Genomic DNA, 22,050 nt, shown 5'->3' on the forward strand with positions numbered 1-22,050 from the left:
CCTTGTAGACAGCGGACACTTGGCTCTGCCCTCCCTGCCACAGCCTCAGCCACGTCTCCTGTGGCAGGATGGGAGCAGCAGTCATTGAATCACAGAACGGTTTGGTTTTGAAGGAACCTCAAAGCCGAGCCTGCCGTGGGCTGCCCTCCACCAACTCAGGCTGCACGGAGTTGCGCTCGACCTGGCCTTGACCACCTCCAGGGATGAGGCACCACAGCTTCTCTGGGCAGCTGTGCCACTGCCTCACTGCCCTCTCACTGAGAAACGTACCCCTGACATCTAATCTGAATCTTAGTTTCAAACCATTCCCCTTTGGCCTGGTGGGCTAGAGCTGAAAGCTAGCCAGGTGCTGGGGATGCCACACCATGAGGAAAGGGACAGTTGTTTCTTGCATCAGCTTGCAGGTCCTGTGTCCATGAGTTTTCAAATCATGAAAACCTCGAAGACAACAGCAGTGTCCCCCTACAGTGGGTTAGGGTTGCTAGAGAGCAGGTTATGTGTAAGACATTGCTTTAGCAGGCATGTTAATCATAGGCTGGAACAGGACAGGTACTGGGAGGCACAGCAGGAGATGCAGGTGCAAAGATGAAGATTCAGACAGAACACGAGCAGTGAACAGAAATAAGGAAAGAAGCTTTTCCTGAAGTCCTCTCTGAGGCATGCACAACATTAGCTTAACAAGCACTAAACTAATTGTATCTACCTGAAGAACTGGAAGCCAAACCAGGCTTCATCAAGAACTCCTCTGATGTTGCCCAGGAAAAATCATTCACAGTCTAAGACATTTTGAAAATGTTACCTTCTAGGTAACTTTTAGTGGCAATAAAGAAGGGCTAGCAACAACCAGCCAAAAAACTTCAGCAGATAGCTGTAGAATTGAAGGGTCATGACACATTGCCTTTAGAGCAAGACCAGTTTTCTGTACCCACCCTTTTCTCTCCACTCAGCCCCACTGATGACTTTTACACAGCAGTTCACAATTTTTCAACCTGAGAGATCAGACAGAGAAAAGCTTTTTAAGTGCTAGGCCAGTTCCCATACCTGATTTACACCCTAAGCATACAAATTTGTATTACAACAGCTCTGGAAGTGGCTAAGGGGCAAGCCAATTGCTCTCAGCAGTGCAAGAATACAACTAAGCAGGATTGCCATCAGAGCCAACGCACCATCAGATCAGAACTGATATCAAATATTATCAATTTTTAAGACTACTTAGTCAATGAAAAAAGCAGCAACATAGGAAAAAAAAAAAATCCACAGGCGTCCATGGCTGACATTAGCAAGAGGCCAGATTTGCTGGAGTATTTAGCCAACATGTATGTAGAAACTTCTTTCCAGGATGCATGACTAGAATCTTAAATTTACCTACTGTAGATTAAAAATAAACAAATGTATTATCATTTTATCATATCAAGACTGCTAATGAAATAAGATAGACTACCAAAAAACAAGAAAAAAGGAAGATTTCAATATATACGTATATACTTGGGCTCATCCCTTGTCTCTTCTTATTTATGAAAAGCATCAATAAAAATTAGTATAGGAAATATTGAATGACTTGCACTAGTATGCCACTTGTTTTTTAAACCATGTCCTAGTAAAGCAGATGAAAATTGTATCACACATGTTTTGTGCTAAAGATAGAACTGAAAAATGATTGTTTAAATGCCAACACGAATGTAGTGAAATACGGTATAAAAATTGTATTTTAGACCAATCATTCTATTTTGCTAAAAGATAAATTAGCTTTGTTGTTTTTTTGGTTTTTTTTGGTTTTTTTTTTTTCTCTTTTTTTTTAACTTAATGAATAATCCTTATCTACAGAAAAAGCTAGTTTTTGAGCACTGAAATACTTATTACTGAAGCCTGGACTACTAAACCTCAGAGAATCTTTTCTTAACATTAAATGTCAAAATCCAGCAAGAAGTCACGGAAGAAAAAATTATGACAGCTTGTAGCATTATGTTTTTAATTTTAAGCCCACCGCAGTGACATAGGTGAAACAGGCACAAAGGGAAAGGAGCTATTTACACAAAATACATTCAACATTCACACTAAGAAGGCAGACAGACCCAATTCTGTTCAGTGGACGGACAAATCATTGCTTCTGTACAGAAACATATGCTTTAATTCATTGTTTTTCAGTGAGCCAATGGCATTTAAAAACACCACTCTAGAGACTTGTAAAAGTTTTCTATTATTCACTTTATCCTTTGCCTTGGCAAAACAACTGTGTGTAAAGAGAATGACTGCATTTTCTACAGAAGTACACTGTGGCTTACAACTTTATTATTACACTACTGAAAAATAGTCCAGGTATCATTCATTGCAGGAAACACCAATTTACCTCGGTATTTTCGCCATTCATATTGTTGTCCCATCAGCTTACCAGAAACAGTTCTCACACGACCTCTCAGTAGCACAATATAGAATAACAACAAAGAAGCCAACAATAATTCGGACAAGGCATAACAAAGTAACATGCTTTGTCATCAATTTAATGCACGTCCAATTAGAGTCAAGTGATGGGAATCCACTGAAATCACTCTGTGAAGAAATACATACTTATGAAGTAGTAAGTGTAAAACCTCATGGATTTTTTGGTCTATTTACTAAGAAAGCATTCCTCACAGACGGGATGAAAACTCAGAAGCTACAATAATACTGTGTTAGACCTTGGCTAATCCATTTGGCAATACTGTAAACTCTTCCATGTTAGGTATTATTTTTAAACCTTCACAGTCTTACTGATGGCAGACACAAGGATCAGTAAACAGTTTTAAAAACATAATGTGCATTTATTTATTTGTTTTTACTTTATCACATATGATTAACTTTGTAGAAATAATAAAATTGGAAATAGTCCCTCATGTATTTTTTAATCATCCTTAAGGCAAGCATTATTTCTGTGGTGTTAAATACAGCATAGTAGTATGAATTCATATAAAAATAGCAAATTCCTGAAAGTATAACACCATAACAAAAACACTAAAACAAATACTTAGACAAAATGTGCCCACTATCAGAATTTATGGTCATGTACTGTGGTCTGACATTGATGTTTCTAGCATCATATCGCTTTCATTCATTTCTATCTCAAATGTTTCTTCCAACGGACGGCTGGTATCAGTATTTGTCCTTTGATGTGATGTCTCTAACGTTACTATACCACTCTCATCCAGAGTCTGTCTTTCTATGTCAAATTCTCTGAAATCCCAGGCAGGTGAAATAATGTTCTTTAAGGTCTTCATTGTGTGTACATCAAAGTCATAACATCTTAGTTTGTCTTTGATCTCTGTTCCTAGGAAAATAGACAAACCATCAGTTTATCCCTAACAAACATTCCCAATACATATCACGAAACAATATCCAGAAATGACTCTGGTTCTCTCTGTATTCAGAACACTAAAGTTTAAGTGTTGGTCTGACAAAAATCTAGCAGCCTACTACCCACCTATACACACACACACACAAAGTAAAATTCAGATTCAAAGTCTATTACTAGAAGCAGCTGCCAATTCCCTTCCCAGCTTTCTATGAGGGTTTCTTCATTGTTTAAAGTTGATACAACCCATGATGCATGTAAGGTATTTAACACAGCTGCATCGTTCTTCCAGATGTATTAACTGACAATACTGAGAAGAAACATCTGCTTCAATTGTGTGAAAAATTTGCTGGAAAAGCAGGATGACAGTAGACAGTCTTTTTTTGATGCAAGATCTCTCTCCAAGGATACAATGACTTACCAATGTAAGCTTCAGAATCACCAATATACATTTCTATGCAGTGTCCGAGCATTGTGACTGAAAATGTGTCATCCCTCCTAAGTCCAAGGGCCTATTAAAAAAAATAAAACAATAAATAAAATCAAAACAGGAAAAAGTTTTTAGCTGCATAGAAAACCACTTGCATCTTAAGTCCGCTATTCGGAGTTTGTTGGTTGACAATGTGATCAAAGTAGTCCCTGCTGTAAAAGCAAAATACCGTGCAACCAAAATATTTTCATATGAACTGACTTAAGAAAGCAAACCACAAAAATACAACTAGAAATGGAAGTGTATCCAGACAGAGAATCACTCATAAGCCATGAAGTAAGATACACTAATAAAATAATTCTAAAAGCTGCAAGGAACTTAATTTTACATAGCTAAACTACAATTGATAATGAAATAAACTGAGACATACTTAAGTAATTACAATTAAATTTACATGATACAAGCTTCTAAGTACATATAACTGCAGCTAAATTCTCAACCCTAACAACCTGAATGCTGAAAAATCTAGCACTCATTGAAATTCACTGTTACTCAATGAAGACATGAAATATCCAAAAACTGTCCTGGAAATAATAAAATACAATCACAGAATCATAGAATTGTTTGGGTTGGAAAAGACCTTAAAGATCACGGAGTCCAACCACAAGCTAACCATCCTACCCTAACTCTAACAACCCTCCGCTAAATCATGTCCCTGAGCACCACATCCAGTTTTTAAACACATCCAGATAAATCCATGACAACAGAAAGCAGCCTATTTTTAAAATCTACACTTAGTGCAGAATTTCTTTGAAGCATAGGTTGGAATTACTTCAAACCATTTCAGCTGTAGAAGTTGTTAACGTACACACAACGGGTAGGATAATTCAGTTGGTTTACAAGAAGGATCCACCAACAGAGTTTAAAAAAGTGGCTTTAAAAAAATAATGATTAGACTTAACTCATAGAAAACTAGGGAAGACTTCTTAAAAAAAAAAAATAAATAAAATGAACAATAATTTGGGGGTTAGATAAAACAGTCAATCTGTTCCAAAATCAAAACCAAATGAAATGGTAAATACAGACTCAGTGACCAGCGCTTAAAGCATACATACCGTATGAAAATAGTCAATAGCACTTTCAAAATTGCCCATTAGACTGTGTATGTAGCCAATGGCAGAGTAAGTGGAAGCATTCTGAGGAATCAGTACTAGAGCCTGGCGATGGTATTCCAGTGCTTCTTCGTACTTCCTGATGGGGTTAAATACAGAATATCTATTAGTCTATTAGCAAGCTTCAGAGCGGAAGATGTTGTTATAGTATTCTGTTGATAATTTCCTTACCTCTGTGACAGACAATCCTGTCAAGAACTTTGAAGTTTTTGATTTGTTTTCTTAACATCAAAAGCACATAAGAGTCACAGATGTTGATAATTTTCTTCCTCAGCATAATTGAGAAATCACTGTTCCACTTATGTAGCGCAATAGCTGTCTGCAGCTAGGTCCCATTTGGAGAAAATTCTAGTCATTAGATATGGTAAATTTCTTTAGATATTTAATGCTGCTCACTGCAAAATTAGGTTTCTTTCCGTAGCTCTCATTTTTCTTCCCAGGGGAGTAAAGGAGCAATGAGACTGAATCACTCATTGTTCAAAATGAGAAAAGCTCCCCAAGCAGAAATTTCACAACCCTTCAGTGCTGCATACATTGGGACTTTTCTTACTTCCACTTTGACACCATTTTCATTAGAACAGCAAGATTCACACATAGTCACAATTTCTTTCAAGCGAGCCACGCTTTCTTTGAAAATTCTCTCTTACATAGACTGCTTATTGCATTTGTTTTTTACAAACCAAGGATTAAGTGTATGTTATTGGTGCTACTCTGCAAAATTCAAGCGCCACATTTAGCATCCTATGGTACCAAGCTGGCAAAAATAAAGACAGCAATTGTCTATTCAAAAGAAATTTTCATGTCTCTAGCTGTAATGTAATGAAATTAAGCAAACATCAATACATAATGTTGTTAAAGACATAAATCAAGGCATAAAAATTTGCAGCTGCTTTCCTGTTGCACAAAACTTTCACACAGCTTCAAATGTTAGTTTCAGTACACTATTGACCTGTCTGACTACCTATCACTCTATTTTAATGTGCTGTTTTCAAATTTCAACTACACAGACCAGTCAGATTTTCAGATATGGACATTCTACCTTGTCAAAATGTACGTGCAGCTGCCTAAACTCTCATCTTCCTGAAAGGCAGTTTACAAGGATGCAAAAATACACTGGATTGGCTTTCTGAACCTGAACAAATAGTAAAATGCAAGTCGCCCTGAAAAGGATGTAATCAGTAACAAAGTTACTGCAAGAAATTAAAAAAGACAAAAGGAATTATAACTGAATTATTGGAAAAAAAAAAACCAAAACACGTTTTTTTCTTTGATTTTTGAGAGCAGGTAACTATTATACATCAGTATTTCCCAACAAAAATGACGAATAATTGCAGTTCTAACACAAAACCATTACTATCAAAGCTAAAGCAGACATACAGCTTATATCTAACTGGAATCTTTTCATTGGCATCTTACTAACACGAACTGCAGTTAAAACCACAGCATTAAAAAATATATGGTACTGGTTAAACATAAGACAACACTTGTTAAAATTAAAGTAAGAGAGAACATTTATCAGCGTTAAAACCACTAAAGCTTTCATATGTACTTTGCACTTCCTTTTTCTCTTCTCAGAGATGCAGATATGAAATGAAACATGAAGCAGTGCTGTCCTTAAAAGCCATAGAATAACATTTTATTGTTAAGGTCACTGAACACTGAGCTAAAGTAATAAAATAGAAGCTTAAGCACTGATCCAAGCAATGAATAGCATCAAAGGTGGTTTTGTGCTGAATTAATTCACTGGACATAGTCAAGCATGTCAGGATTGTGACAGTAGCTCATTTGCTTTCAGACCCATCTGAAGAGCTAAAAGCCTATGACCAGCTTTCTATTTAAGAACCAACAGCTAAGGAAAGGCTTTCACATTAAGTACTTTAACTTGCACGTGAAACTGTCCATAAGGAGCAATCTGCGCACTTATTTTACACACGGATTTAGGGAACCTGGCTTTTCTTATAAGATGCTTCTACATTGCCCTCAAGTGGTATACAATCCTGATGAAAACAAGGAGGCCCAGAAAAGCACATTTTCTGTAGTATTACAGATAGTTGAAGCTCCTGTGATATCTACTTACTTCAGTTTTCGGCAGACGTGTCCTAAGTTGTTCAGTAAAGGCTCCCACTTATCAACTGTTATCTGCAAAATAATCAACAATTCAAGTAGCTGCAGCTTGCTAGATTGTAACTAAATCTTACAGGACTACTTAAACAACACACAAAAAACCCACACCCCATAACAAATGAAACAATTCAAATCACAACCAAGAAGAACTTCACAAAAATACTCAGTTGTTTCAATAATGTATTTAAACCCAAAATAAACCTGTTTTCAACTACTGACTCCCCAAACCCAATTACGCTCATTTCTAAAACACACAGAAAACTATCCAACAAAATCCTTAGACCAGTTTTCACTGAAATTGAAAAGTCATTTAATTGACTTGATCACATTAAGAATTTTGATTTAATAGAATAGTATCTCTAGTCCTTTTAGGTGCTTCCTACTCTAATTCTAAAATTCTAAAATTCCACGTGTGTGTTTCTACACATAACATTTAGTATTTCTATAAAGAAGAAAAAATGTCACACAAAAGAATTGAGGCTTCTGCATAAGTTTAAGCCTGATCTACAGTCTGTGGCTTTTGCACGTACAACAGTACAACCATAACTAAAATAAAACAAATCTATTTACACATTAGAGAGTTTATAAGTTAGCATCTGTCTGGTTTATTTTAATAAATCTATGTCTTGTCCACATAGGATTGTGGTTTTTCAGTGCTTTCTACTTGTCAGAGGTTCACTGTTCTCCAGAAGCAAGGTCGTTATCTTGGTAGGAGATACACTGCTAACAAGTACTGCAGCATGAGGTGGTGTCCTCGTTAAATAAATTTCAGCTAAAAATCATTAGAAAGCTATCTGTAAGTTCACAGCTCAGCTAACTTTCAGGAAGTTGGTTAAGCATCCCTGGACCCACTCCCACACAGTCTCCATCTGGTAGAAAGAAAAAAAAACCCACACCTACAGACTTCCAAAGAAAAGTGGAAGTGCTTCAAGAGCGCAGTTCCACATGGTAGAAGCTATCTTCCACACACGTACCCAATTCTACCTTCAGGCCAAAAACCATTCATTTACTAATACCTAAGACTAAGAATGCAACCTGGGTTCCATGCTTCCCAATCAACACTTACAGTTTTGTTCTGCTTTTGTTATCATTTGTTTTTAATTTCAAATTAAAACATACTTTTGGCCATTTCCAGTAGCATTAAAAATAACACATGATGACTCTCATCTGTAAAACTGAACACATAATTACAACGAGTTGGTCCAGACTTTGAAGTCATTCTATTGCGTTGCTTTTGCCTTAATAAAAAAAACTTCCTGGAGTTGCATGGATTTATGATCACGTGTATTACGAGGAAAAATACCTCATTTCCAATAGCTTTGATTTTTTCCAGTGCATCGAGAAACCACTTTTCTGCAGTTTTCCAGCTAAATAATAGGGGAGAAAAGTGAATTAGCAAAGAGTTCTAATTACCAGTATGAGAAAACTGTATTACAATCAACAGTTCTTTGATCGTATTTGGTTGTATGAATGCAACCATCATTAAAAATGAAGCGATTTTGCCAAACGATCTTAATGGCTGACGAGACAAAGTTAAAAAACAAAACAAACCAGAAGCAAACCAAGGATGTTCAATGAACGACTTCTATCCATCATATTTTTTTCAGAATATATTTGAAATCTCCAAAAGCCTTTACATTACCTAAATGAGGTAAGTGTAGGTAAACATAAATATCACCTAACCAGGTGATACTTTACAGTACAGAATACAAAGTGAGAACTTTAATAGATATAGTAGCACATCACATTTCAGAATAATCCTTCCTTAAAATTATATTTTATCTTGTTTTGCAAGCTTACTCTCCATTTTGAAATGCAACCACTCCAACTTCATGCATAACAAAAGGATCTTCAGGTGCAATACTTAAAGCTTGGCTAAAAAACCTTTCAGCTAGTTTCGAGTTGTTGGTCAAACCATATTCCAGTCCAATATAGAGCATTGGCAAATGACACCTAGAAAGAAAAGTTCATAAGATACAGGTCAGTTTTCTCTACTACTTATGGACTTTTCTGCTTCAACTTTTCTGAATATGGCATTTGTGACATACCCTTTCATGAGCTGTGCAGCTGTGAAGTATGCAGCCATTGCTTGGTCGTGTTCACTCTCAACAGCAAACGAATGCCCGTATGCTATCCAGGCAGGTCCGTAGGTCCTCTCAAGTGTAGTAGCTTTGCTAAAAACAAGAGCAGATTACAAGCAGACATTTGAAATTGAATTTCATCTGCCTCAGACAGTACTTACATAGCAGCATCATATGACATTAGGTATCTATTAGGATAATCTTTCATGACTGGATGTAAATAAAGGTCATTTTAAAAGTTTGAACTGTTCAACACTTACTAGTATCAAACATTTTCAAGAACTCCCTGTATTATTTCTATTGCTGTTCATGGACACCAGAAATTACTTGACACTACTGAAAAGAAACAATTACATTAGGCAAACTGGGTAAAATATAGGAAAAGTCAGTAGTGACACACGGCCTATTAAATATATGTAAATTAACAATTAATGACAGACATGTCATATCCTTTTTTAAAAGTTTCCGATGTATTTCAGAAGTAACCTATTTGGTTACTTAGCCATCCTTAACAACCATTCAGTCTAAATCTTGCTTTGTCACAGTTAAACTTATTATCTTGAAGATCCTGGAGAAGAGTTTTCGGTCTTCTGGGACAAAACCTGACACAAAACATTGGCATCTTTCCATCCTACATCTTAGACAGCCTAAATCACTTCAAAAAACTTGCCCCATGAACCACTTCATCCAAAACTCTTGTTTGCTGCATTCTCTTAAATTCAATTCAAATGCCTCATATTCCTCCCAAGTTCCTTACATACATTGACTTGTCGGCATTACAATACAGCTTTGCTACGTTCTGACAAAACCTCGTTTTCCTACTTGGTGCTGAGCCCTTTTGCAAATCTGTAGGAATAGATGAGCATGCAGATACGTCCTTCTAGAGCAGTTGGAACAATCCTTTCCTTACATATTGCTGGCATAGTGCAGATGTGCCTTCTACCCTGTTCTGTGATGTCCCATGACTCCAAAACAATGGTATGGGATGGCAGCCTGTGTTTTTATCCATGGTATCTCCAGATACTTTTCTAATGAACTACTGCCTAGCCTACAGTTAAGGCTAGCCTTGTAGTAGTACACTACCAAACCAATCCACTACAGGTTGGTTCAAGGCATCTCAATTAAGCTTACACTATCAAAACAAACACTGTAACTTCACAGCTCTCCAACCAGTGTTGACAATCAACACACATCTATCACAGGAAAGAGCAGTAGGCTGGTCAGCCAGTCCACAAGTACAAGCCTGTTAGTGCAAAGAGAGAAGCAGATAGCCAAACGGCAGGATTTTCTGTTTAACTCTTCAATTTTAGATTTGAAATCCAGACCTGGGAGAATGCCCAAGTGTCCGTAAGCTAAAAGCTGAGGCTGGATTACCTAGCCATAGTTAGCTAGGTGGCACGAATGAATGTAAGGAATGCACCTGCTCATAATAGGAAGGTGACTGACAAGAGATTCCATGTTAGCCTGTAAATAATTATTTTATCATCTGGAAGGTTCAGGTCTAAATTGTTTATACCCTGTTTCGGGTATAGCAAAAGAAATATTGCAGTATTAACCACCATATGAAACCTTCTGCTTACTCTGAGTTATAATAACTGTGAACGCTAAATATTTACTTAGCGAATAAGAAACAAGATATGCAAGTGAGAAAAACAAGTTTTACCTGAGGTATCTTCTGGCATGTTCATTTTTGTGGCCAACCATGAGATAGTAGCAACCTACTGCAAACCACGACACCTACAGATTACAAACCAAGATAATTATTAGATACATAACATTGATTTCAGTGAAACATCATAGCAGGTTATACTTCACAGGGGAACAGTGTATAGCAGATAGAATGCTGGCACGTTTACATCATTAAATGGGTTTGTTCAGCCTCAAGAAGAGAAAGTTAAGTGCAGAGCTAACTGCTGCCTTCAATTTTAGCTAATGATAGGGAATACAGAAGACAAAAGCCAGCCTCTTCTCACAAGGAGCACAGTGACAGGATGGGAGGCAGCACGGACAAGCTGTAATATGGGGAATTCAGACTAAATAAAAGGAAAACAATTTTCACAATGAAGCCAAACACTGAAACAGACTGCCCAGAAAGGCTTAATTTATTATTATTATACACTTTGAATGATTATTCAAAGTGAAATCCTCACACTGAATGTTTTACAACTACTCTTACACCAAGAAATCTCTATATAAGAAAATTACAACGCAGAGAAAAAGGTGTGAACAATTTTACTCAGTTCTGATCATTATTTATTTATATTTATATTCACACACACACACATATCTCAAACTGACCATTACCACTTTTGCTTTCTTTTATTTAAGGAAAACTACCTGGTAATGGAGGCTTAGAACAACTTACAGGATTATTTGGGTACAAATCCACCAGTTTATGAGAAAGATAGAAGAGTTCTGCAAAGGGGAAGAAACAAGAAAAGAAAATTAAAATATGCTAAAACATTCAGATGTTTCTTGCCCCTTAGCTTCCTATGTGAATATGCAGCATGTCTAGTGCTATTAATACACCATGTACAAAAATGTTTTAGTGGTCGCGCTTCACACTGCCTCGATACAGAGGCACTTCTGCAACTAGATAAACCAAACAAAACGTATATTTGCAGTACACAAACAAGCAGCTACACATCTCACTCCTTAAGACCCCTGCAACAACTTTGGTAACTACCATGCATCAAAGTAAATGCCTGCAGAACTACACTTAAATCTATTGTGTGAAGGTAAAACACAGTTCAGCTTTCTGCATCTAAAAATGTATAATGTATCGGCCAGATCAATTTCAAAATGAGTGTTCTATGCACTAACATGCCAAAGACAGGACAAAGCCAACTTAAATATTCCATGCAATTACTTCTTTGAATAACTTCAATTATTTCTATTAGAAAATTGAATTAGAAAAACAGGTTACAGGAAGTAATCAGATACAGGATAACAATTCTAATGCCTTTTGAAATTGCATTACAGTACATAAATCAAGTGTTTCCTCAGAGCGTGGTGTTTTTAAATTGATGAGTTCTGTACTTGAGTGCTCTGCATCAATTCCTCTGTTTCAGAAAAATCAAATATGAAAAAAAAAAGGCTTAAAAAATACCAGCTTATTTATGAAAAGTTCTCAATGCAGACTTCAAATAACTGAACACTGGAAATAACAGTACACCTACTGACCTATTTGTGTACTACAATGCACTATCCTCAGAGACACTGCGAAACACACGAGCTCCTTATTCTATCTTCCAATTGGCATTGAAGACTTTCAAGGCCTTCACTTGATTTGCATGTTTATGTGCAGTTTGAAGCGAGAAGAAGTCATCCCAACTGCAAGTGAGCAATTCTCATAATTTCAAAGGTGTTCTCTGGTTATAGATTTATTTCAACTAAAAACAGACCTTCACAATAGCAAAAGCAAGGAGAGAACACAGAGGCTTCTTAATATGGAAAAAGCACCACCACCTAAGCATACGCACTGCTGAAGATTTCCTCCTACTTTAAACTAACATGTTTCATTGCTGGAGAAAATCACACCTAGATACTCTAGAAGAACAACTGAAAACAAGATAAAACAGTTGAAGTAGAACAGTAGAATTCACAAACTTTTTGGGTATGTAGCCCAGGAATTGAAAGACAGTGACACTTGCGATCACAAGTGAGTACAGATTCTTTGCCCTGTCCTTCACCATTAGCTCTAGAACTCCATTCTTTCCCACTTAGCATTATTCTCTTGCAACCACAAAGAAGAAGACAAATACCTGTTATTTTTCACATCATATTTTAGGAGTGGCTATTTTTAAAATAGCTTATAAGGGAATTTCTTGGCATCTTTGAATCTTTTTTAAAATTGAAGCCTGGCAGTGTTCTTTTAACTGTCATTAAACGTTGTGGTTCTTACCATTTGCTTTATTAAGTTCCACAAGTGTCCCTATATGGACAGGTAAACAGTTTGCATGGAAAGGATCCTTTTCCATCACTCTAAAATAAACAAACAAATAAATTGAAATGCACATTTCAAAAGCTTTAACGTGTTTGAAATAGTCTGCTTTTATATTGTGTAATGTTCCAGTTAATTATCCCTTTCAGCATTAGACTGTCATTTGTAACTAGACTGTGCCTATTACCAGCACAATAAAGGTTTAAGACCACAAAATAACCATTCATTTAACTTAACAAGACTAACACAACATCTTGGCAAGCTGAATATACAATTAGAATAACTACAACAACAAGAGAACACAGTATGTGTTTGCTTACAGGTCACCTGTGATTTAACTAGCAGACAGCAATATTACTGTTCTCTGTCCTATAAATTCCATGGGCTTGTCAGCAACTTTCCTGTAATGCTACTGTATTTTCTGTGCTTATGGAAATAGGCTCGACAACGTTAAGCAGCATGCCAGAGGAAACACAGTTAGCTCAGTTTTAATATTTTTATTTATAGTGACATTTAGAAATGGATTAGATGCAGGACACAGCTTGTAGGCTTGCGCTCTTTTTCTAAGCACTGCCATTTGGTAAAGTAAGTAGAGGGAAGCAAATGCCTTGAAATCTGCAGAATCTCTTCTATCAGAAGTACAAGAGCTGTGACTCCGTTTTCCAAGACGTACACCTTCAGATAGTTAAGAGTTCTGTTGACATTTAAAAATTATTCAAAGTATTTCAAATTAAAACAAAAAAGTATAAAGGTTCCCTGTAAGATTCTAAGCATTTTTATTCTACAGACTTCTGAGATTCCCATTTGCAAGCTCTAGAATGTGTGATGGTCTCCTCTTTGACAGACACGTGCTCCTGCCACTTTCTGCTAGAGGAGTGGCATTATGAAGTTTCAGAGGAGAAAAAATATATATGATTTAAATGACTTCATTGGAGTCATTTATTTCAGCAGAATCATGTTTTTTTCTCAGTTGTTTAAGCTCACTAAAGCCATCAGCATTCTCTGCAGCCTTTCCAGAAATCTTGCCTCTACTGGCTTCTAAAGGACACTCTATGCGGTGATGGTTTGAGATAAGAAAAAACTGTTCTGTAACTGAACCTTTACAAGACTCATATTCTGAGACTATGCAGTACACACACAAAACTAGTTTTCTTATGAGGTGAGCAGACGAAATAGCTCCAGAAGTATTGAGCGTTATGTTAGTTGAGAAGCAATCCATGTTGTTCTGATCCATCTGACAACCCAACAGCTGTGCACACCCTGGCTATATAACAACTGACAGGCAATTTCACCACCAGAGAAATCATACTCTTTAACTAACCAACTGAACCAGATCTGTTTGTTCTGCAGGCCAGATCAAAAGCAGGCAGATAACATGAAAGAACAGAATGAACAGAAGAAAACAGCACAACGCTGATAGATTGGAGTTTTGCTCTGGATAATTTTGCTACAGATTACAGAAGCAGCACGTACTACTGGGCACAAACTACCCATTTCAACTGTCTGAAATTTTGTATCAAACTTATGCATGAAAGGGACAGAATAGCAAGGTCTGTTGTGCTAGGACAAGGGGAAATGGTTTCAAACTAGAAGAGAAGAGATTTAGATTGGATGTAAGAAAAAACGATGTTTTTTATGATTAGGGTGGTGAAGCACTGGCACAGGTTGCCCAGAGAGGTGGTGGATGTCCCACCCCTGGAGATACTCAAGGTCAGACTGGACAGGGCTCTGCACACCCCAATCCAGCTGCAGTTGTCCTTGTTCACTGCAGGGGAGTTAGACTGTCCCCTGGCCTTTAAGGGCCCAACTCAAACGATCCTATGATGAATTGAACAGTTGCTCCAGTTATAATTACTATTCCACAAGACATTGCAAAAAAACTCTTAAGAATTACTTTGTATACTTACAGTGAAGTACGCTTATAACACATCTTGAAGTCACAGTTATAATAATGTCTTTCAGCTAAAGACACTACTACATCCAGGTTTTCCTGAAGACCATTTACTGATTCAGGAATCAGTGTTTCACTGGGTTTATTATACTGCAAGACAAAAGAAACACAACTTGCAAATCCAATCTAATATCAGATATTTATTTAGTTCTAAAAGAACGTAGCTACATAAAGCTTACCAATCTTCATTTTAAACTGAAAGTGAGTCAAATCTGTATTTGATAAAATGGTTCTTTACAATGTACTTTAAAAGCTCATTTGGAGCACGATAGATGCTTGATAATGTCCATATATGAAGTATGAGCTGTACAAATGAATATTGACTTGGATAAAGCTGGCTTCCAGTACTCTCACTTTCTCTTCAGAAAAAAAAGATTTTGGAAGGCTGTTGTTATGACCTGTTATTTTTAGGTAATGGACATTTTGCCTACATTGTTGATGTACTTTTCTCCACCTAATCATTTCTCAGGAAATAAAGCTAAACCAGATGGGATTATATAAAACTATCATACTATCTTTCATCAAATGATGTCTACTGCGTCATAAATCATAAAACAACAAAATAATGACCAATACTACAAAGCACTCGTATTTCTAAAGTTCAGAGTAAAAACACTAACAACAAACATTTTCACCTGGAGTCAAGATTTAAACACAACTGAACAGCTTTTTAGTCAGCTTATGGTTTTACCTTTTTCAATTTATTCTCAAATAAAAAGTGCAGCAATTCTTGTTCTTCTTCTGTACATTGTTTATTAAGAGGTAGAGATTCAAGAAGTTCCTTTTCTATAGAAATTAAAGAATAATTTAAAACAGTCACATTAGGGAAAAAATGACAAGAACAAACATAGTAAGAACTCAGATGCAAAAAAAACAAAAAACCAGTACAGATGCATTAAAAAGAGAATATTAGTTATGGAAATTAATTATCAAATTCTCACTTCCTTCTAGACATTTAAATGAAACTTAATGACATAGCACACCATTACTGTAACTCATTTTACATGTCAGTTTACCTCTCAGAATGCTCTATTAAATAACACCTACTAACAGACAAGCAAAAACTAGTAGGATTTTGTGAATCCAAAGGCTGTGAAGTTGAAAACAAGAAAAAACATTGGTCAGGCTGAACAAAAAGCATGGGAGCTTCTGCAGCTAACAAATGAGACAGCTGGGTGACTCTGTTCCTTTTAATTCTTAGAACTGCAAGACTAAAAACTAATGTTCAAATATAATCAGCTCAAACTTATAATTTTCATTCATTTCAAAATAAAACCTTTTAATACGATCATCACCTAGTACTTTCCTAGCAACTGAGGACAACTTTTACATCAGCTTTTAAACTCTGTATTGTATTTGTTTTTTTAAATGCAGCAAAATGGCATATTAAGAAAGCAGATAAATTTTACTTGTATTTGAGAAATACTGCCATCCAGACCTTCTTGTGCTGTCAGCATATGGTGCGATGTTAAAAGATCAAATGCTTCAAAGCAGTAAACATCAAGCTTCAAGGCTTCTTTGTAGCTGTGTGTTGCTAGGGTTCTATTATCCAAAGCATCATAGATCTTCCCTCGCAAAAGGCATATAGAGCTCTTGATCTGGTGGAAAAGCAGGGCTGGAGGTCAAAGACTGAATCAATGTTTGCAATTTGCTTTTGAGCACAAATCAAATGGGCTCCCTGAAAAGTAAAAAGCATTCATGTATGATGGAACCTGGTATTCTAGCACTGTTTTCAAAGATAAAAGTTTCTATGAGTTTAAGAATCAAATTAATACGTTTTGAGGTTATTTACAGCCAGACAAATACACACTTGAAACAAGTAGAGGGAGGACTGGAGTCTGTATTTCCTACTTTGAACATCCAACCTCTGCCACTGAATTGTAAAATAGATAAAATACATTCCTGGTACACTTCAAAGGGAAATGGACACTTCCACACCTCTTTCTTTTACGCAACACACATAACACAAGAATGCCTCCAGTGAAGATGAAAAAGACCAACTCAGCAAACTCAGCTACTCTGGGTAAACGTATTTTTCTTTTCAATCTAAGACACAGACAGTAGTGGAAAGATAATTATTACCAAATAAGTGCTAGGGCATCTAATAACTAACACGTTCTTTCAAAACTCCAACCTTCAGCTCAATCAGAAGGCCACAGAACTGTCATCAAGTTACTTACAAAAAGGTTGTAAAGAAAGGGTAGTATTGTTCCCTCTAAGCTCACTCTTAGTCCAGAACAAGCATTGGTGCACATCAATCAAATAAGTACCTTTTGAAAAAGCTACGATCCTAGTGAGGAGTTTGATGCAAATTCCTTCTAACAGTCTCAACCTCACTAGTTCCCTCCTTTGGCAAACCAAACCTACTCACGAATGTGGGGAGAACTAAATTGTCCGAAGTATTCACGAAGAGAAGGGCTGAGGAAGTTGAGTTTTTTGACTGCATTATTTTTCAGACAAAATAATTGCTCAACTTAGTTCAAGAATCAGTCAACTAGATGCTAGGGCAGAAGTACCAGGAAATGGGGAAAACACCAAAGGATGAAGAATGAACACTCAAAGCTGGGTTTTTTTGTTTGTTTGTTTTTTTAAACTTTGTTAGCCTGGCTAGCTTAAATGTATCCATTAGGGTGCAACAGAGTAATTCAGTCTAATCCTCCTCTGGTTTAAGCCAATAAATATGTTTACATAATACAGTTTTAGAAAAGGGGAAGAAAAAAAAAAATCAGTTCACATTGACAATTTAACTCATTTTGCTGCTCCTGTTTTTCAGGGAAAAATCAGTTTGTCAGCCCCGCTGCTGTAGTTTCAGTTAATGAACTTCATTTTACATCCGCACAAACAAACTCTTCAACTCTAAATGCACACTGAGAATCCCCTCTGTGTGCCTACACAGAATTTTGTCCACTTAACTTCAAAAAACTTCACTCAATTGCCACATCATTTCCAAGTGTGACAACATGGAAGAAATTCTTTCATTAAAACAAATACCTACAGGAGAGGAAAACCTGCGTTATTATCATCTTAGAACCTGAAGCACAACTGAAAGAAATGTTATTTTACATTACCAAGACAGAAACTGCACTACAGAGCTAAAAGACTCTAAAAATCAATGCCAGATTGACAACACCCTTCTGTAAATTACTGGCAGGCACTTTGCAGGATGTTTCTGTAAAATGAAGATTTAAAGTTTTTTTCATACCTGCAAGTCAACACCTGACTTATGGGCTGAAAGAGGAATGATTCAGCATTTCTGAAAGCCACCTTATGCAGAAAGGAGTGCTTAGACACCTACAGCTTCAAAATTCGTACAGATGCAAAATCACTTTCTGACTTCACACACACTTTTTAGTTATAAAAGTAGTTATTTTTAAAATGTCACTTACGGAAGATTGTGACATCTCCCAGTCTGTGGTAGAGTCTTTCAATCCACTTTCATCCTTCATGTACTTCTCAAAGAGTCTTTTGTTGATTGGCTCTTCCATATCAAGGATATCCAAGGCCTGTTGATGTTCTTTGGCAGCATACTAGCCACAAATATGCGTGTGCAAAAAACAAGGTTGGGATTTGAAACATCTGTACATTATGTGTCAATATACCTAGTGCTACATTTCAAAGGCACAGATTATAACAACTAGTATTTGCCAGTAGAGTTTATGTCCAAATTTGAATTTACATGCATACACCATTTTACTGTTACTATCTATTAAATAAAACCATTTTACCAGCCACTTATAACACAGGACTTATATTAAAGATCATTCACATGCTTTTCCCACAAAATATTAGAGAAATATTTTCTTTTATGGACAAAGGGTCAATTGGATTTCTGCACTACAGTACTACAATGGATACTCCAACAACCATACTGAAGGCTAAAGGTTAAAATCAACTGTCCCAAAATTTAAACTTGGTATTCCAATGAATGTTGAGCCTCAGCACATTTAATCTTCCCAAGACACAGCTATTATTTAGTTTGTTTCCAATAAAGGCAAAAAATGTGTACTCACATGACATCTAGCCGCAAGGTAGCGACATGCTTCATATAACTGAAAGAGAAGTTGCATTCATGTTAGTAATAAAGAAAGAGAACTCTCTCATTTTTCAATTGTACAGCTTCTCCTGCCCTCTCACCCAAGGAAAATCTTCCTGTTCAAAATGACTACTTAAGTCTGTAACTTCTCATACTCAAAGGACACTGTGTTCACTCCTGACCACACTCATTCGCAGAGCAGAGGACAACTGAAATAACTACACTTTAAGCGACACCCCATCTCTCCACATCTGCTGCTGTTCCATCCTTGGACCCCTACCTTATCTGCAACCCAACTTGGGCCAATACACGGAACAGTTATGTTGGGAGAGATCTATGAAGATCACTGACCAACTGCCTGACAACTTCACGGCTAAGCAGAAGTTACAGCACGTTACTGAGGGCATTGCCCAAATGCTCTGGGAACACTGACAGGCACCCATGTTGCTAGGAAGCCTTCCAGCACTTTATCTCCCTCATAGTAATGTTTCCTTATATCTAGTCTGAAATGTATTGCTGTATTTGGTGCAGGTAAACTGCATTATGTAGGTTTTATAATCAATATTCCTAGGGACCTTAACCTCTGACAGCAAAAAGCTGCTGTGGTTAACAACAGAAGTTTGTAAGTGGAACAGCAGTAATTCGTCTAAAATGACTTACCTTATCCAATTTACGAGATCGAAGGGCATGTGCTGCCCTATGATACTGAGCTGTTAGGTAAAGACACTGGGCCAACCAGTAGATATCTTGAGGTTCCTCTTAAAAATAAAGAGGAAATTATAAACCATCAATTGATACAATATCTTTAAACATTTTCATACAGAATATTTACTAGAAGAATATCGATTTTCCGCTATTCCAGCACACCACGATGTAAAGGATAATATGTATATAAAAACAACTTTCTATCACTGCAAGGTTAAAATGGAAAAAGTTTAGATTTCAAAACTAAAGACATGAGTGCATAAAAGAGTGAATACAACGAACTACTAGAAGCGCACGAGAAGGAGATAACAGTGATATAGATTTGAGAAAAAAACATCAATAAACAGCTGTCTATGGGAGCTGTAAGCTACCCTGCCCTTGGAAATAGCTGGAACACAAAACACAACTCAAAACTGTCTCCTACTGAAAAGATCAATGGAAAACTGAAGTGAAAGCTGATCAGACTTCTGCACTTCTATCCATGCTGGCTGAAACAAAGCATAATAATATAAAATACTAGTAGCCTAGGTTTTTTTGTGATGAAAGCCCTACCGCCATTCAAAGAAACGTAAGTAGACTTAACCAGAAAGAGGCAACTGAAGAACAAGGCAACATGCTAATGCTTACCATGAGACAATGAAGCCACTTTGTCTGCCCAGAACAGGGCACTCTGATACTGCTGCTGTAAAGGAATGATAGAAATCATTATGATGATTTACTGGAAATTTGTTTACCTAGCTTACCTTGAAATCTATTACACGTTGCTTGCATTTAATGTCGGATTACGTATGCAATGCCTAATGAATGGTGAATACCATCTGAGCTCCTCACAAGTTCAAAAATCAGCGTGAAGGGGGCAGTCCCACAGCATCAAAGGACACCAAGGTCAGCAACGTGAGACGGGGCAGTTCTGCAGTCGGTCCCCGCTGCCCCAGCTCAGCTCAGCTGAGGGCCGAGTGCTTAGCCTGGGGTTATCCCGCGCTGGGCCTCAGCGAGGCCCCAGCCCAACTGCCGCCGCCCCGCGCCTCACCTGGTCGATGTAGTGCCGCACCCGCTTCCTCAGCCGCTCCAGGTTCATCCTCCCGCGGACCGTGTGAGAGCGCGGAGCCCGCCTCGATGGCAGCGCTCACCGCTCCGCCCGGCCGGGCGCGCTCCTGCCGTGCCGTGCCGCGCGGAGCCGCCCCTTCCGGCCCCGCTCGGCGCCGACCGTCCCCTTCCTGACGGGAGCCGCACCCCGAACGCCGCGTTCCGGGAGCGAGGCGGCTGCTGTAGGGTTGAGGGCACCGCCACCTTCCTTTAAACTCGGTTAAGTCGTTTCTGCCTTACACGTGCCGGTCTGCTGACCTCTCACACATGTACAGCTTCTAAGCAGGACCCCAGGGGTCCGTCGTGGGTCCGGTAGTGTTTAACATCTTTATCAGTGATGCAGATGATGGGATGGAGTGCACCCTCAGCAAGTGTGCTGATGGCACCAAGCTGAGAGGAGTGGTTGGTAAAGCAGGAGCGAGGGATGGCGTCAATAGGGAGATTTAGATTGGATGTCAGAGAGAAGATTTTTACTGAGAAAGCTCTTGGAGAGGGTCCAGAGGAGAGCCATGAAGATGATCAGGGGGCTGGAGCACCTCCCCTACAAAGACAGGCTGGGGGAGGTGGGCTTGTTCAGCCTGGAGAAAAGAAGGCTGTGGGGTGACCTCATTGCAGCCTTTCAGTACCTAAAGAGAGCCTACAAACAGGAGGGGAATCAACTCTTTGAAAGGGTAGATAACAGCAGGACAAGGGGAAATGGTTTGAAGTTGAGGGAGGGAAGATTTAGGTTGGATGTCAGGGGGAAGTTCTTTACAGAGAGAGTGGTGAGGTGCTGGAACAGGCTGCCCAGAGAGGCTGTGGATGCCCTGTCCATCCCTGGAGGTGTTCAAAGCCAGATTGGATGGGGCCCTGGGCAGCCTGGTTTATTATGTGATCCAGTGGCTGGCAGCCCTGCCTGTGGCAGGGGATGGAACTTGATGGTCCTTGAGATCCCTTCCAACCCAAACTGTTCTGTGATTTTGTAATTCAGTGAAAAGAAGCTCAGCTGGGATTTTCGTACTGTTTACAAACTAGCGAGTGGTGGAGCCCACAGTTTGCTTAAAAACATCACATCCTCCTCACAGATCAAGTGTAGTGGTAGCTCCCCAGAGCTCAGTATTTTCTAGTAGGCCAGTGAGCTGGTGAACCTGAGGAAAGAGCAAGGGATGCTTAACTATCTCAGCAGGACAGAAAGAGACAGGAGCTGGTGCTCATCTCTAA

At 38.0% G+C, this 22,050-nt stretch overlaps 1 protein-coding gene across 3 annotated transcripts; it reads right to left on the reverse strand.

The window, feature by feature from the left end:
- Positions 1 to 1,953: 1,953 nt before the first annotated feature.
- On the reverse strand, positions 1,954 to 20,969 carry CDC16 (cell division cycle 16). 3 transcript variants are annotated; one of them, XM_048962518.1, is made up of 18 exons: positions 20,795 to 20,969; positions 20,392 to 20,443; positions 19,720 to 19,817; positions 19,037 to 19,075; positions 18,413 to 18,553; positions 16,465 to 16,624; positions 15,718 to 15,812; positions 14,983 to 15,116; positions 13,037 to 13,116; positions 11,498 to 11,547; positions 10,796 to 10,869; positions 9,100 to 9,225; positions 8,852 to 9,004; positions 8,355 to 8,418; positions 7,005 to 7,066; positions 4,871 to 5,006; positions 3,747 to 3,837; positions 1,954 to 3,301 (listed from the first exon to the last, which is right to left on the reverse strand). In XM_048962518.1, the coding sequence occupies exons 1-18, from the start codon at positions 20,840 to 20,842 to the stop codon at positions 3,036 to 3,038; spliced, it is 1,869 nt and encodes a 622-aa protein (XP_048818475.1). In that variant the 5' UTR covers positions 20,843 to 20,969; the 3' UTR covers positions 1,954 to 3,035. The 3 variants fall into 3 exon arrangements, with proteins under 3 accessions (XP_048818475.1, XP_048818465.1, XP_048818484.1); XM_048962508.1 differs by having other exon boundaries at positions 20,392 to 20,446; XM_048962527.1 differs by lacking the exon at positions 20,795 to 20,969 and having other exon boundaries at positions 1,955 to 3,301; positions 19,720 to 19,815; positions 20,392 to 20,446.
- Positions 20,970 to 22,050: the final 1,081 nt, after the last annotated feature.

The sequence above is a fragment of the Lagopus muta genome, chromosome 1, assembly GCF_023343835.1.
Source record: "Lagopus muta isolate bLagMut1 chromosome 1, bLagMut1 primary, whole genome shotgun sequence".
In the NCBI taxonomy this organism is placed as follows: domain Eukaryota; kingdom Metazoa; phylum Chordata; class Aves; order Galliformes; family Phasianidae; genus Lagopus; species Lagopus muta.